This window comes from Sebastes umbrosus, chromosome 16 (assembly GCF_015220745.1).
Source record: "Sebastes umbrosus isolate fSebUmb1 chromosome 16, fSebUmb1.pri, whole genome shotgun sequence".
Lineage (NCBI taxonomy): Eukaryota > Metazoa > Chordata > Actinopteri > Perciformes > Sebastidae > Sebastes > Sebastes umbrosus.
In genome coordinates, this window is record NC_051284.1 from 21,950,383 (window position 1) to 21,966,532 (window position 16,150).

The window sequence follows — 16,150 nt, forward strand, 5'->3', positions numbered from 1 at the left end:
ATGCCAGTACCTGTATTCGCTGTCTGGCTGCAGGTCCGTGACAAGGTGACTCGTCACTGACTCCACGGTGATGGTTTGGTCGTCCAGGGTGATGACGTAGGAGGCGATCTCCGCCCCGTTGCTGTTCGGCTCGTCCCACTTCAGGAGGAGGCAGGTAGACGGGGATTGGCCCGACTCCGAGGAGGTCGGGAGGTCCAGGAGGGCGAGGGAGGAGACCGGGTCGGGATTGGTCGCCGGGGTCCTGAAACTCACCTGCTCGCTGTACGGACCAGCGCCCGCCTGATTCACCGCCTGAGTCGGACACAAAAACACAGAGAGGGTGAGAGATGAAGGAGACGAGGGAGGAGACGGAGGAATCTGAGGACAGTGATAAAAGAAGACCAAGACAAATAGATGAAGGTTAAAAACAGGTTGAAAAGAGGAGAAAAAGTGACAAAGTAAAATAGAGCGGAGAAGCAGACTTGAAGAATGGAAGAGAGAGAAAACCAGCAGAGGGAGAGGAATTCAAATTAGTTGTGAAAGCACATCAGTCTATTTATTATCTATTTATGTAACACATTTATATTCACCTCAAGTAGCCTCTATTAAATGCTTCAATCGCTTCTGAGTTGTAATAGTCTACTTCACTGCCTCTGACAAACTCAGCAAGGAGAAAACCAGGATAAAATATACCAGCTACCAGAACGAAAATAAAAAAAATGCAAGAAAATGTCAGAATTGTTCTCTGCAATTCTTTTAATTCACAACCAAAATGCGACTTTCTGTCTGCGAGGAGCGATGGATTTATTGTAATGGTCAAAAAAAAAAAAAATCCAGTACTTCTCCGAGAACATGAGGACCACTTATTTCTTAGTATAACAAGTACCGAAGCCACTTTCTAACAGCCCAGCAACATTAATGTGAGTGCACCTCAAGGAGTATAAGGCGTGCTTTGCAGCCTACGGTGTGCACTTAAAGAAGAGTCCTGATTTACTACTTTATCTTGGCAGTAAACTATCCACACTTTGAAGGTCTGACAGGAAAAGTTATATTTCAGTAGTACTTCTGATTTATCTTAACGTGTCAAAGACGTTTTGGCGAGGCTTGAAAGACTTAAAGAAATATGAGGAACTTTTTATTTACCTTATCCTTGTGTGTGCGTGTCGGGCTAGTTCAAGTGTCTCATAAAACAAGTGCATGTCAAGCGGTGGAGATTTGAAACAGTGATACAGTAGGTGAAGCTGCACTGGTTCGTACAGGTACGGGACGTAAAGGAGTCACAGAGAGTTCAACCAAGTTGATGCCTCTAATGTGGTTTGTTCTTGCAAGTTATTACACATTATGAATACACATGTGCACAGAAGTACACAAAGACGGATCACGTACGCACACAAGCGTATTGATTAGAACATTAGGATGACCTTGTGTTGTCCTCTGAACTATAAATGAGCCCATAAGGAAGAGAGCCATAAACCATGCTGTTATTGGATTCATAGCTTCAGAGGGTGCATCAGAGAGAGAGAGAGAGAGAGAGAGAGAAAGGGGATAAAGTGTGTGTGTGTGTGTTAGAAAAATACACAGAGGAAAAAGAGCACTTACTTATGCACCTTTCGCTGGTCTCTGTCTGTTTGTGTGTTTCTTGCTTTTGAGGCTCCCTTGGCTGACATTTGTAAGCAGGTGTTTGCACTTGTCTGTGCCTGTGTCCTGACTGCGTCTCTGTCATGCTTGCAACTGTGTATGTTTGTGCACGTGTCTGTGTTTTTGTATGTCTGTGTTAGGGATATACGAAACGATAGAAGACGATAATTCGGTAGCAAGTCAATGCCAAAATTCTGAAAACACGATGGTGCCGTCAGGGCTAGAGACTAACGGCGTCCAACCGTCCTGGGAACGATAGAAAATGTGTTCGGGATGTAGTAAACTCACTATCGACGCGTCCAGGAGACGCGCCCTATTTTTGTCCCTCCCAATTTTACATTGCAAATAACAAATCCGTGTAGAAAATCGGCAGGACGAGAGATAGTTAACGTTAGCTGTTAGCTCTGTGCAGGGCTGTGCTGTTTACCGGCTGCTAACAGATAACGTTAACTAGCTCTCGTCCTGCCGACATCAACACGGGAGGTGGCATTGACTTTACCATTGACGTTTACATCATGATGCGTTGAGGCTCTATTGAGTAAAAATTAGTATTTGGTGAAGTTAAATTCTAACGTTATCATGATGTGTCCGAATGCAAACATTTTGAATAAATGCAGTTGTTTGAAGGAGATGTGTTTATGATGAAGTACATGGGATTTATTGTTTTATTTTTGTTTTTTACTGTGGTATCAAGAATCATGAAATTTCACTGGTAATCGGTATCGACTACTAAATTCTGGTATTGTGACATCTCTACTTGCAACTGTGTTCATGTGTATGTTTGTGCATGTATCTGCTTTCATGCCCGGTATAGCTTATGGGCTTTCTTATTTCCTGTAAGCGAATCTCTCTCTGTGCATGTGCACGAATGCAGCATCTATGTGTGCTATGTGTGCGGCTGTGAATAAGGGCACATGTATTTAACAGCCACAAGTAGGTTTTGAGTGTATTACCTGTAGCCTGCAGCAGAAATCGGTGGCAGGCGTCAGGTCAGACAGTTCACACTGTGTGGCGGCTCCACAGTAGATGAGCTCCATGGGTTCGTCTTCCCTCGCCCACTCCAAACGATACTCAGAGATGTCTGTACCCGAACCCTCAGGACTCTACAACACAGAGACAATAGGAACTTGGAATTTAAACAATACTACCATAAGGGAAATGATGGATATACTACTGGAGATTTATTCAATTTAGGATACAATGCCAGAGGCTTTCTTTCAATTTGGATACGTCTTCCAGGACGAGTTGGATTGCTATGAACAACAGTCTCCTAGGTCTACTTGTCCACAACAGCCCGGCAGACAGATTTAAAGCAGCAGCTTTTTAGGTCAGTAGGAGCAGAAAAAGGGAGAAGCGTGGCCTCTCTGTCTGACACTTTCTTTGCTCATAAACTGGTTCTTTCTTTTGATAAATCCAGGAGTGTTTCTGTGTTTGTCTCACCTCCCAGTTGAGCGTTACGCAGGTGTTACTGGTGAGAGTGATGAGTGGCGCCCCGCACTGGCCAGGAGGGCCCGCCGCAGTCGTCACCTCTGTCGGCTCAGAGTACACTCCGAACTGCAAGGGAGAAAGAGACACCACATGATGAGACATGTGTTTAACCTATAACACAAACAGGAGAGGCAGCACAGATCACACTGGGTTGCCTGCTTATGTGTGTACATGTGAGTGTCCTCAGCATGCGTGCACTGTTCCTCCGTGTTTTTGTCTGCATTCGATCAGCCAGTCTGAGTGCTATTCACTCTTGAGTGTGTGTGTGTGTGTGTGTGTGAGGATGATCAAATCAGCAGTTGTTAGCTGTGGAACACTTATGCATCCAAACACGGCTGCTTTTAGTCTGTCTGGGACACTCTGACCTAATAGATACCGTTCCTGTGTATCTGTGTGTGTCTGTGTGTGTCTGTGTGTGTGGCTACAATAAAAAAAACCATTTTGAATAAATTGGATAATATTTGGATCATATGAAGAGGTTCCATAGTTTGTGTACTCGATGTGCTGAGTAGATTTCATGGCCTGAAGAGGCATTAGACACAGAATTTCATGCCTGTAAAGTGGAAAATAAGAATTACTTTTATTCATTTTGAAAAGCTGACTTGTTGAGGTGCATGGTTTAACGTCCGGGAAGTGTTTTTTTTTGGGAGGGTGGTAATATTCCAGGAAAAAAACAAAGAATTTCTGAGATTATTTATGAGAAAAAATAATTGTGTCGTTTTTTTTGTCAAGGAACCACATTGCTTCAGTTTGCAAGGCTGGATCCACCTCATTAAACCACAGACGCCACCGTTAAACACTGTGAGCCGCCAAGTGCAAAACTGTGGTAACGCAAGCCACTCTCTGAATTTCGTTGCTCCTAAAGTAGTGTTATTGTGGTAAAGATGGCCTCTGAGAAAGTCGAAGGTCCTGAAAGATACATATATGCGTTTCCTCTCATGTAATTTCTGTGTTATTTTATGAACATAATGATAACATCAGTATGCATTGCACTTTATCGTCCTGTTAGACCAGTTGCACGTTTTATTTTGCCAATGGGTTATCAGATAAATCCTAAAGATCACTGTTTCCAGCCTTTGAGCGAGGCGAAGGTCCTGAAAGATACATATACACATTTTCTTTTATGTAATTTCCGTGTTCTTTTATGAACATAAATAAGTACTAATACAATTAATATATTTTGCACTCGACGGCTCACATTAACGTAGTGTTTAACGGTGGCATCTGTGGTGTGATGAGGTTGATCCAACCTTGCAAAGTGAAGCGATAAAAACACAATTTTTCAGATTTTTTACTTGCAAATTTATGACTTTATAACCTCAGAAAAGTTTTTTTTCTTGTAAATTTGTGAATCTTTTTCTCTTAAATGTACCACTTTAATCTCAGAAAATCTCCAAGTTTTTTTCCCGTTAATTCTGAGTATTTTTCTCAGAATATTAGCCCCCTCCCCTGGCTCTGTAATTTAAATGTTTTTTACCTACAATGGCCCTACTATGTTGTTGTATTTTCCTGGTGAATTACTAGTTGACAGGTTTTCTTTTTCTTTCCTATTGCTGCTGTGTGCGCATGTTGTGAAATTCTCACCCCGGCCTCGTTGGCAGCCCGCAGTTGGAATCTGTATGTGGCACCAGGTAGCAGACTACCCACAGTGCATTGCAGCTCCGACCCGTGGTAGACCTCTGCTGGCTTTGTGTCCCCCTCACTCATCTCCAGACTGAACACACACTCCTCACACACTCCCTCAGAGACAGCGGGCTCTATAGGGACAAAGAGAGCAATTACAATCGTGATCAGATGACATGTAATCAAAATCATCTGTGATGGAAAGACACAACTTATATAACGTCTACATGTATACATAAACTTTAAAAGATTTCCTCAATATTAAGTGTAGTTTTAGATGCCATGTGTTTACAGATCAGTTCACCAGGTGCATTTTCTAAATCCCCTCCCAGGGATTCTTTCTCCCGCCAGCTGCTTCACTTGGGTTGCAGTATGGTGAAAGTAATAAATGATGGAGACAGTGGGGAAAACCCTCCAATACATTATGTCTGACCTTCAACTGGAGCCAGTAATTGCAGCAGCGCTGCCTCAATATGAGCTGATTAGGACTGCGGCCAGCACTATTAGACTGGTTAAAACAAGAACTTCCCCAGCGTTTCAGGCTGGGAGACTTTAGCCTGCCAACAGATAACAGAACTAATCTGCAATAATGGGCTGACATTAGGAGAGTAAAGTCAGATATGAGGCTAGTTCAGCCATATAATGGGCTAAATTAGGGCTCAATCAGGCTGAAACATGGTTGACTAAGGTTACATTAGAGCTGGCCAAGGGAACATATTAAGCAGCCAAGGGCGATTTAGACTGAACATAAAACAACTCAAATACATTCTGGTAAATAAAACTAAACACAGTGTGTATGTGCACTCACCCCATTCTAACTGCACTTCCTTGTGTTTGGCTTTACCCACAATCCTTGGCGGCGGGCAAGGTCCTGGTGGGACGCTTAATGTGCGGACCGGAACACTACCGGTGCACTGCAGGAGCGGCGATAAACACAGGAAATCAAAACAAAAGAGAAGGAACTGCAGTTATAGATCAGCTTGAATAATAACTGGCAGAAATTGTTGATTATCTTTGTGCAGATTGTAGATTTTCCCATATTCTTTTTCTCTACATGAGCATCAGTGATGTGTCACTGCTGCCCCACTCCTAACTCAAGCTCAGGTTACCACTCTGAAGTTGTTTTCACCTGCGTGTGTGTGTGTGTCTTACCGGGCTGTGTCCTCCGGTGGTGATGCTACACACACGTAGGCGGTAGAAGGTCCCAGGTGTCAGACGCTCACACACACATTCTGTTGCTGGACCGCTGTACGCTACCTCCCACTGGCTCGCTGCACACACACAAAACAAAACCCAGAATTTCACAACCGATCACATACATAGAATCCTCTACTGTTTCAAACGTATTCTGCAGTCGATGTAATTATTTTCCCAGAATCCCACTGACCTAATTAATAACTGCACATCACTTTGTGTTGCGGTTATTGTCCTGCTGATGGATTGTGTAGGACTGTGAAATGTACTATTCCAGCTGTAAAGCAGCACTTGTGTTATGCAAATATAGGTTGTGTTTATACAACAGCACTGAAAAGCTATTGTGCAGCAGAGATGTGATTGTATAATGCAATACCCTTTACATACTCTGACTGCAGCTTAAAGTGGAGTTCAGGTAAACTTTCAAGTGCTGCACATCGGAAAGACAGTGTTCAGTGACTGCTGAGAGTTCACCCAAACATCTGTTTCAGAGAAGTAAAGCTACACACAAAAAACACACTTCAAATGCTGTAATGAATCACAGCAACCACAATGAGATGAGTCAGTGCCGTCCTGAGAGTTCACCGCTGGTGCAACTTAGTGAGAGGTGAGAAGGTGAAAAGGGAACAGGGATAAAGGAGGAGATGGAGACAATTTACAGATCAGAGAACACGGGACAACAAATTCAGTGTGAACGGTATCTCTGATGTTTGAAAGCCCTGAAAAGCTTTGTTTCACAGTCAGCAATGAATTAGAACCTACTTTAAAACACAGTTTCACGCCAGTTTTGATTATTTCACATGAGATATGCGGTCCAGGTTGGGGCCACATGTGATTTTAGGGGCACCAAAAATATTAAGCAGCCATTAGGGATGATAAGCGGTCGTCCACTAATCGGAAGGTTGTTGGTTTGATCCCTGGTACCTGCAGTCGTCATGTCAAAGTGTCCTTGGGCAAGATACTGAACCCCAAATTGCTGTAAGTGTGAGTGTGTCTGCTCTTTGGTACCCTTACTCTGTCAATAATACTACATTTATACTGTACATTTCAAGAAATACTCTTATGTAATTCTTATTTATACCATTCTGGCATTTCTATTTAACACACTTAATAGCTCTCAGCATTTTATATTTACTTACAAACAATTTGTACTGTGGTTATATGTTATATATTGCACATCATATATTTGTACATATCTTATATTCTCATTTCTTATTTTTTATTTTATTACTAACTTATATTTCTTTACATATATATTGTGTTTATGCTGTAGCATTGTGTAAATAATTTACATGTTACATACTCCTTTATTTCTATTTTCTTACATTTCTTTACGTTAATATAAGAGAAACTGTAACGCCCCAATTTCCCCCCGACGATCAATAAAGTATTTCTGATTCTGAACAGGTGGCTGGTATGGCAGCCTCTGCCACCAGTGTATGAACATGTGTGTGAATGGATGAATGCTGACTTGTGCTGTAAAGTGCTTTGAGTGGAAACTACGGTAAGAATAGAAAAGCGCTGCGTATATGCAGTCCATTTACCATCCCCATAGGTTTGGTTCTCTAAAAGATTCAGATATAACAATAAACACAATACTCATTCAGTGCTAACATACATTTTTATCACTAAGAATAATTACAATTTCTCCTCTCTGGGGTGAAATATATATAAAGATATTTGCCACAGCTCCTGAAATATTTGAATCTAATAAGAGCACAACTGCAGTAGTTGAGGTGATAAATCATATCACATCCAGCTGGCTGAAAAGCACAGATTAAATTTGAGTTGCACACAAGCCCGCGGCTGAATTTACCAATTACATCAATCTAACTTGTGATTAGATATGTGCTGCTGCTGATCATCTTTTCATCATCAGTGATCTTTCACTGATAGAACATGAGCTTTTGATACTTAACACTGGTCTCCAATAAACAACTAACTCCTCTTTCTTTGATATGATTGAATGAATACAGATTCAAGACATTATGCCTCTTTCCTCTCCTCGCTAAAGAAACAAAGAGGACATTTGGTTTCCTGAAGCGCATATTTGCGCAAATCAGAAAAATGCTGTGTGCTAAATTGATGCCAAAGAAAGAGTGAATTACAGCTGCTCTTCTTCTAAGTGAAGGTAAGTGAGAGAACGAACACACGGGAGAGAGGACGGATGGTACATCTTGAGCTTGAGGACTTAGAAGGCACTCAATTTAGCTGCTGCATGGACAGATGGACAGACGGAGAGAAGCACAGACATATAGATGTACCTTCAGAGCATCCCTCCGAGATCTCTAGCAGGTACGTCAGAGCCTCAGAGCCCCCGTTGTCCTGGGGAGGATCTGTTGGAGGAAGAGATGGACTCATTTTAGTTTGGGGTAAACATCATGAGCTGGAACACAACTCAGAGGGATTTAACATTCCCAACATGGCTTTTATGTCTTCAGGAAAAGGTGTAAAACAACTAAAATGGTCCAGTATCAGCACATAATCTATACAAAAATGATATAACACATATTCATAAGTCACCAGTTGAGACTTTTCATGACATTTAGCATCCTCATCATTCCTGGAGACGTTATACAAGAGCTCATAAACTGTCAGGTGCTGTGGCAGATTGTTCGTCTTTCAGCCAAACAAAAATGATAATTCTCTCAGAGCACAGTCATCAAACTGTCATCAAATGTTTCAGTGGCAAGGGAGCTGGTTAGAAGTGGTTTTAGTTTCAATTCTTTTTGTATTAATCTGTATATAGTCTATTTTAAAGAAACTATACAGACATTATGATGTAACGGTAAGATAATACGCTATTAGGGATGATTCATTCTGAGATTACAGATAAATCAGCACTGCTGGAAACAACCTACTTGGCTATGTCTCATCTCATACTTATCGTATCAACACGGCTGCCATAATTACAGTGAGGCACACCCTTGGGTGGTGCTGTTTGAATAAATAAGCAAAAGTAACAAAATACAGCACACAATGAGGGAATGCAGTGCAGCTATATCAAGCTGTAGCTGCAGAAATCCCACTCCTTACGATATAATAAAGACAATTGTTTAGCACTCTATAATGTGTTTATAGCTCTTAGAGTCAAATCAATGGATGTGATCAAGAGACATACAGCAGATCTGTGCCGTGTTTGCAACATTAGAGAGAGGGCAAACTGCCCTGACTCCTGCTACTAACACAGGACAGATGGATGAGAGCAGACATGATGGCTTTCATGGCCGCTACAGGAACTCAGTTTTATGATAATACCCCAGAGGAAGCAGTTTATCAATGAATTTCCATCTTCCACAAATATTTTTATTTTGCAATATGAGTAGTTTTGGTACACTTTGATCACTTGCAACCATTCTCTGCCCCGTCTCAAGGTCAGATTCACAAAAGATATTGCGGTAATGATATTACAGTGCAAACACGCCCATAAAGTTGCAATTTGCCTTTTTTTGTGTCCGATTGTAATTATCCATGTGGCAAAATTTGAAAATTGCCTTTGCGCCAAGAACACATTAGGCAGAACAATGGCAGACAGAAAAAGAAAAAATTCAATTTTCAGACCGTGAGCTACAGGTCCTGACCGACGAGGTGCAGAGGCATTCCTCAAAACTTCAGGCAAGGAATTTAAACGTGACCAAGAGAAACCGTATTTGGAATTTAATATCCCAGTCTGTCAGTGCTGCTCTGAAGTCCAGTGCAGTTCTGGGTACTTTTCACCCTTTACAAGTGCTTTGAGAATTACACGGTTTATTTTGTCTTATTTGTGCAGGTTTAGCAGCCTCAAAAGTCACGCAATCCTTTTGTGAATTCGCCCCTGACAGTACTACAACATTTTAAAACATAATTATTATAATATTATTCCAATAACAACAACAAGAGAAGAAGAACAAGTCCAAGAAGAATAATTTAAATGTCATGTTTCCCTGTGTCTATTTCCACTGGCATCTTGCAAGTGTTTGTGTATTGCACAATGTGCAGTTGATGTGTATCTTTACCCCATGAGACGGTGAATCCGTAGGGTGTCGCCGCGGTGACACAGGGTGTAGATGGAGGGCCTGGTTTGTCTGGATTGGTGGTGCACACCAACACTTCACTGGGACTGCTCTTTCCCTCCATGTTCGATGCTATGAGCTGCAGGAGAGGAAGAGGAGGGGGGTTGTGTGTGCGGATGGTATGGTGTGGGAGATAAATGTAGGAAAGACGAAACAAAAAGACGGAGTGTGAGTAATAGGAGCCATTACTCTCTGCTCCTTCACCTTTGGTTCCTCTGCCTTCATTTCTCTTCAGTTTACTCCCTCCTTTCTATAGAAAATCTATTTGCTTTTGTTCCCAGATGTTCAAACCGGATGAACATCACAAAGAACACACGAGGTGTCTCTGTGTGTGTGTGTGTGTGTGTGTGCATGTGTGTGTCTGACAGTGTGAGTGAGGACAGGTACACATGCGTGTGATAGTCCATGTGAGGTGCTGTTTCAGATGATTGCACCATAATACACAGTTAATAACAAGACAGGAATGCCCGCATTAATAAGAACGCAAACTCACTTACAGAGATCTAATGTTGGTACATTTTGTTTCACAATGTCCTCACATTATGAATGGCTATCACAGCTTTTAGTCGAGCCGAGCGGTGTTCTCTACTCGCTAATAGCTGGTGAATTGCCTTCTTTCACTATTGGTTAAATTGCAGTCTATCCCGAGGCGGTAAAATGCTGTATTCCTTCCTGGATTGATGGATGGTGTATTACCACTGAAAGTCACCTGGTGAGGTTTGTATCCTTGGAAACATTTAACGGAAAGAGAACATCACGGACTGGTAATAAATGAAGAAAAAACTGAAGATTATTAGGCAGACACGATGACTCCGGTGTTACGAGCTTTGCGCAAATGCAGGCACAACGCCAGGATTTCAATTTTGGAAGGGCCAAATTACAGAAGTTAATACTGTTGCCTTCCTTTGACGGTTTCCAACTGGTAGTCCTGCTAAAACAGAAATGACTGATATCATACTGTGGAAGGCGACTAGAACAATGCCCCTTAGCTGTTGTAAAATCATTGTAAATCACAGCCTCTCATGGATTATTGCTTAAATCTAACTCTCTGTCGACACAAAAGTAGGGAGACAAATACAAAATAGGAAAAACATAGACAAGTATTGATCTTTTATTTTATAAACTATTAACCTCTTAACAATCCGCCGGCCCTCTTTCAGAGGTTGTAGCGGGCTCAGTCTTAAAGCTAGAGTGAAGATCCTGGTATCATATGGAACTAGAAAACCTAATTGATTGCTACCAACCATGTCATGTTGGCTTTTCGAGACGAACGCTAAACAATGCTCCAAAGTTGCACTAAATTTTGGCGAGGAAAAACTGTCATGGCCATTTTCAAAGGGGTCCCTTCACCTCTGACTTCAAGATATGTGAATGAAAACTCTGAGATGAACAGAGTGAAAACTATATCTTATTAGATAAAACAGATGTTGACTAACTGCATAATTTGTAGTTGAAAAAGGACCTTTGTGACAACAAACAAACACACACACCAGCATCCACATCATCACGTTGTGACTTACCCTGAATTTATACTGTGTACTCCTCTTCAGGCCTTGTACAGTACAGGTCAAGTTTTCTCCAGTGTACTTTGGATGAAAGTCTGTTCCCTGTGGGTCATACAGATACAGACATACTGTCAGTGTGTGTATGCGTGAGTGTTCCTGTCAGCATGTATTAGCTTAAGTGTACATTTTTGAGCATACGGATGCAATAAATGCTGACTTTTGCATTATATACATGTGTGTGTGTGAAGGAGTGTGTGAGAGAATTTGGTGCAATTTCCTCCTTGTTTACGTGCTCAATCATATGCATATGCTGCGTGTTTCTGTGTGTATGCTTGTGTATTAGAGGACTTACTGCTCTGTGCATCTGCTATACATTTCCCCAAACTATTTTGCAAGCAATTTTCCATATTTACTCATAATCTGTTTTTTTAAAGTACATAGTTTCCTGGTGGAAAATGTTTATTCTCCTCTTGTGGGATTCAAGTGACTGACAGCATGGAACTCAATCCAATAATGTTTCACAAAACCAGATTAAGGTTTTATGTTTACTGTGGTGGATTGTGTTGCTGCTGCTGCGTTCAAATCTATGAGGGCTGTTTTGTTGATGTAATGTAAAAGAACCTGCGTCAGCGACATAAACTTAATTCATGTTTTCTATATAATATAGGTGTTTACATGTGTGCGGTACTCACGCTGTTGTCCTCCTGGATCTCGAGTGTGTATTTGAGCTGCTCCTCGCTCGGACTGCCCTCGGGACGCCCCCACTCCAGGGTCACCCAGGACACCCCCGCCCTGACCAGCCGTGGCGCCAGCGGCAGAGCGGGCAGGGTGCCCATGGTGTAAAACACCACCTCTGTGCTGAAGCCGCTGCACAAGACACATTTTATTCACATTTATTTAAAATGCTGAAGCAAATTATTAACTTTATGGATCATTGCTTTTGCTGGAAAAGGGAGTGCTGTGCGAGAGCGAAGGGAGGCTGTGCATCATGAATTACAAATTCAGCAGAGACGGAGAGAGGAGCAATTTTTTAAAAAAAGTGAAAGGATGCTGACATGAGGGCTCATTTGACAGGAGTGCAAGGGTGCGTGCGGGGTTGCAGGTGAGGATGGGGGACGTGGGGAGCACCCGGTGGAGAAAGCAAGAAGAGGAAGGTTAAAGAGGAGCCGTGACAGAGGAAAAATAGGATATATACATGTCAGGAGCCAGACGGAGGAGGAGGGGGAGGCTAATTTGAGAGTAGCAGGAGGGAAAGAATTTGAATGTACGACCAGCAGCAGGGGTTTGAGAGGTCGGAAAAACTTTTCCCAAGCAAGAAAAATAGCCAGTAATCAAATGCCGTGCGAGTATGTGTGTCCGTGGCTTCAAAAGGGGAATTAGGCTGAAGGATGCATTAAGGCCGCCTCGAGTTCAGCCAGAGAGCTAATATCTCCACCCTCGCTCTAGCTCCCCTCCATCACCTCCTCCCTTCTCCCTGTCACCCTAACGACTGCAGGAGAGATGCTCCCCGCCGTAATGACAAAGAGGAGACGAGGCGAGAGAGGAAATGGAGGGAAAATGAGAGAGAGGAAGAGGACTCGTGTCACATGCAGAATAATGGCCACAGGTGGACTGGTGCATGTTCGTGTGTCTCTGTCCATCACTTTATCATGAGAACGTATGTGCTGGACGACACTGATACAATTTGTTCCCATAGGTATAGTCTCCGTGGTTATTAAAACTATTGGAGACCTCACATCTGTCAGGACCTCATGTGAAAGGCTGTCATGCATCTTAATAAATCCATGCTCCTACAGTATATGAAAAAGGAACAAGATGATGTGTGCATGAATACATTTCTCTCTTGAGTGTATGTGTTTTGGGCAACAGTACCTTGTGCCGATGTCATTGTGCGCAGCCACTCTGAACGTGTAGCCACAGGCGGGGAACAGTCGCGTCAGCTTACAGTGTCTCTGGCTCCCAAAGTAACATTCTCTGAAAACACTGTTCTTCTTTCCCTGCAGAGGAGAGACCAGACGGATGTGTTAATGGTAAGAAAGTAAGATAAGATAAGAACAGGGGGAGGAACAATTAATTTCAATAGGAGATTAAAGAAAATAGATGATGAACAAAAAGCGTGAAAATGTACGAAAGGGGATAAGGAGAGTAGGGACTGACATGGATTGGAAAGGCATAATTCACACGTTTAGTACATCTTCTCCGAGGAGCTGGACGTTGACATCCGTTAAGTGACGTCTGTGATAGGTATGAGTACTTTTTTTTAAAGGAATGACAGATGACATGACATGTAAAGCGAGAGCGAAGACTCACCTCATCCCACTCGAGCAGGTAGTTTGTGATTTTGGATCCGTTGTCGCCTGGGGGCTGTGGACGTCAGAGAGACGGACGGAAAGATTAGTCAAGGATAAAAGAGTCCGACACCGAGACAAACAAAATACCTGCTGTGTTTTTATGATTGTCCTCATATCCTGTCTGGGTGACTGATGTCACTCTTTACCAGTGACAGTGTGAGCGGATATAAAAATTACTTGTGCAGAAAAAAAGGTCAGAGAGTGCGGCGCGCTGACACCATTGGGCAACAATGCAAGGATTTCTCTCTATTAGGTGCTGTAGGGCTGATAAAGTCAAGCTAGGAGATAAACCAGGTGAAGCAAAACATACTGTTGTTGATGTCGCTGTGATGTTTATTGGAGTTAAAATGTGTTACTGTGTGTCTTTGAGATGAGAAAGGAGTGTGTGTTTGTACCTTCCACTGTAGGGTGAGGGTGCTCTTGGTGCGGTGGGAGAGTTTGGGGGTTAACGGGATGTCGGCAATGCTGCAGTGTGTTTTGAACGAGCCCGCCTCCGAACACGAGCCTCGGACTGAGTTGTACATCACCGACACCCTTTGAGCAAAAACACACAAGACATCACATGTGCACTGCCAGATGAAGCTAGGATCTTAATATATTGAAAACCCACAATCTAACATATAGAACATTGGAATGTTACAAAAACACAGGAATGAAAGTAGTATAAAAAAGTCAAAAAACGTCCTTACCGTACGTGGTAGTCTGTGTCCGGCCTTAGGTCTTTCAGATGATACTCCAATTCTTCGCCACTGAAACACACACACACACACACGCAAGCAAAGAACAAATGTCACACCAGTGAACTCTGGGTGTCTTTTGAGGTGTATTGCAGCTGATGCGTACTCTTGTAGCTTGGAGCGTGTTCCCTACCTGTATATGAGACGATACTTTCCGTCTCGTCCTTTATCTGTGAGGTAGACCTCGTAGGAGCAGGACACAGGCATCCCGTTACTATGCCTGTTCACCAGCCCTGCCGGGGGGGCCCAGGACAGCCGTGCAGCCCGCGCCTGCACATTGGAAACCTGTAAGACACACATGAACATATATACTAGGGTTGTAAATCAATTAAAATATTTAATCACGATTAATAGTATAATTGTCCATAGCTAATCGCAAATAGTCACAAATTAATTGCACATTTTTTCTGTTCAAAATGTACATTAAAGGGAGATTTGTCAAGTATTGAATACTCTTATCAACAAGGGAGTGGGCAAATATGCTTTGGAGTTTGGAGCGTTATTTATCCTCCTTCACGACAAGCTAGTATGACATGGTTGGTACCAATGGATTCCTTAGGGTTTTTAGTTTCATATGATGCCAGTATCTTCACTCTAGCTTTAAAGCCCTAATATATACTATATGTTATATTCACAATTAAACCAAGTACCCGTGCACAAAATGTAAGGTCACATTTGGTCTATTCTACTCAGCAGTACTTCTACCTTCATGAATATATATATTGTTCTATCAAGGTGTGTGTTTTGCTATCATTTTGAATGAAGCTTTTGTCTGTCCGTTCATGTATGTATTCAGCTCTATACGAGTCTTTAAAAAGCAATGTGTCATTAAAATTATTACCCCAGATTCGACATCTCTTTCCGGCTCAACGCACAAGAGAATTCAAATGAACGAACAGGAGAAAGAGGGCTGCATGTTAGTGTGTTTAACTGTGTGCCTGCGAGTGCCTGCATGTTTATGGGAGTTTAGCCTCTATTCCAGACTCCACTTCCACTGAATAGGCGATGAATGCGCCTTGAGGGCACTGCAAACCACAACCATGCCCAGACTGTCTATGAGGAAGACAGACAGGAAGAGACGGAGAGACAGACGAGTCTGTTTATTGAGAGTTCTGATCATAATGATTAGGTTTTATGAGATCACATCGCTGCGTCCGCATGTCTGAGAACGCCTCTGTCTTCGACGGCAATTTATGCAAAACTATGAACACTCTTTTATTCTGTCAATCACTTTGCTCATATACACACTGTGGATACATAAATAAGGTTTCCACTTAAAGTGAAACATTGCAGATTTTCAACCGGCTTTGTATGCTATGGCAAAAGTCCGCTGGATGACGCCGGTGACCTGATGATGAATGCAACAACAGTTTGATGTCCATAACGGCAACAGAGAGAAAGACAGTGAGAGCAAAGACAAACTGACAAAAGGCAGAAAGAAAAGAACACGAAGAAGCAAGAAATGACAAGAAAAATAGGATGAAAAAACGGAGATAAAGAATGAAGGACACCATTTAGAGGTTTGTGGCCCTCTTGCCCTTTGACCCTGAGAGACAGCCGGTTCATCATCTACAAAGACTCTG

General features: G+C 42.4%; 1 protein-coding gene across 3 annotated transcripts in view; it reads right to left on the reverse strand.

The window, feature by feature from the left end:
* fndc3ba (fibronectin type III domain containing 3Ba) overlaps positions 1-16,150 on the reverse strand; it is a 108,107-nt gene that overhangs the window by 20,225 nt on the left and 71,732 nt on the right. For all 3 annotated transcript variants that reach the window (XM_037796547.1, XM_037796548.1, XM_037796549.1), the window contains 15 exons: positions 14,701-14,852; positions 14,520-14,579; positions 14,226-14,364; positions 13,790-13,843; positions 13,352-13,476; positions 12,172-12,346; positions 11,495-11,581; positions 9,918-10,053; positions 8,187-8,258; positions 5,881-5,999; positions 5,537-5,642; positions 4,690-4,862; positions 3,058-3,171; positions 2,571-2,720; positions 11-291 (listed from right to left, as the gene is read on the reverse strand). In XM_037796547.1, coding sequence (XP_037652475.1) covers positions 11-291; positions 2,571-2,720; positions 3,058-3,171; positions 4,690-4,862; positions 5,537-5,642; positions 5,881-5,999; positions 8,187-8,258; positions 9,918-10,053; positions 11,495-11,581; positions 12,172-12,346; positions 13,352-13,476; positions 13,790-13,843; positions 14,226-14,364; positions 14,520-14,579; positions 14,701-14,852 — 1,943 coding nt within the window. The remainder of the gene's footprint in view (positions 1-10; positions 292-2,570; positions 2,721-3,057; positions 3,172-4,689; positions 4,863-5,536; positions 5,643-5,880; positions 6,000-8,186; positions 8,259-9,917; positions 10,054-11,494; positions 11,582-12,171; positions 12,347-13,351; positions 13,477-13,789; positions 13,844-14,225; positions 14,365-14,519; positions 14,580-14,700; positions 14,853-16,150) is intronic.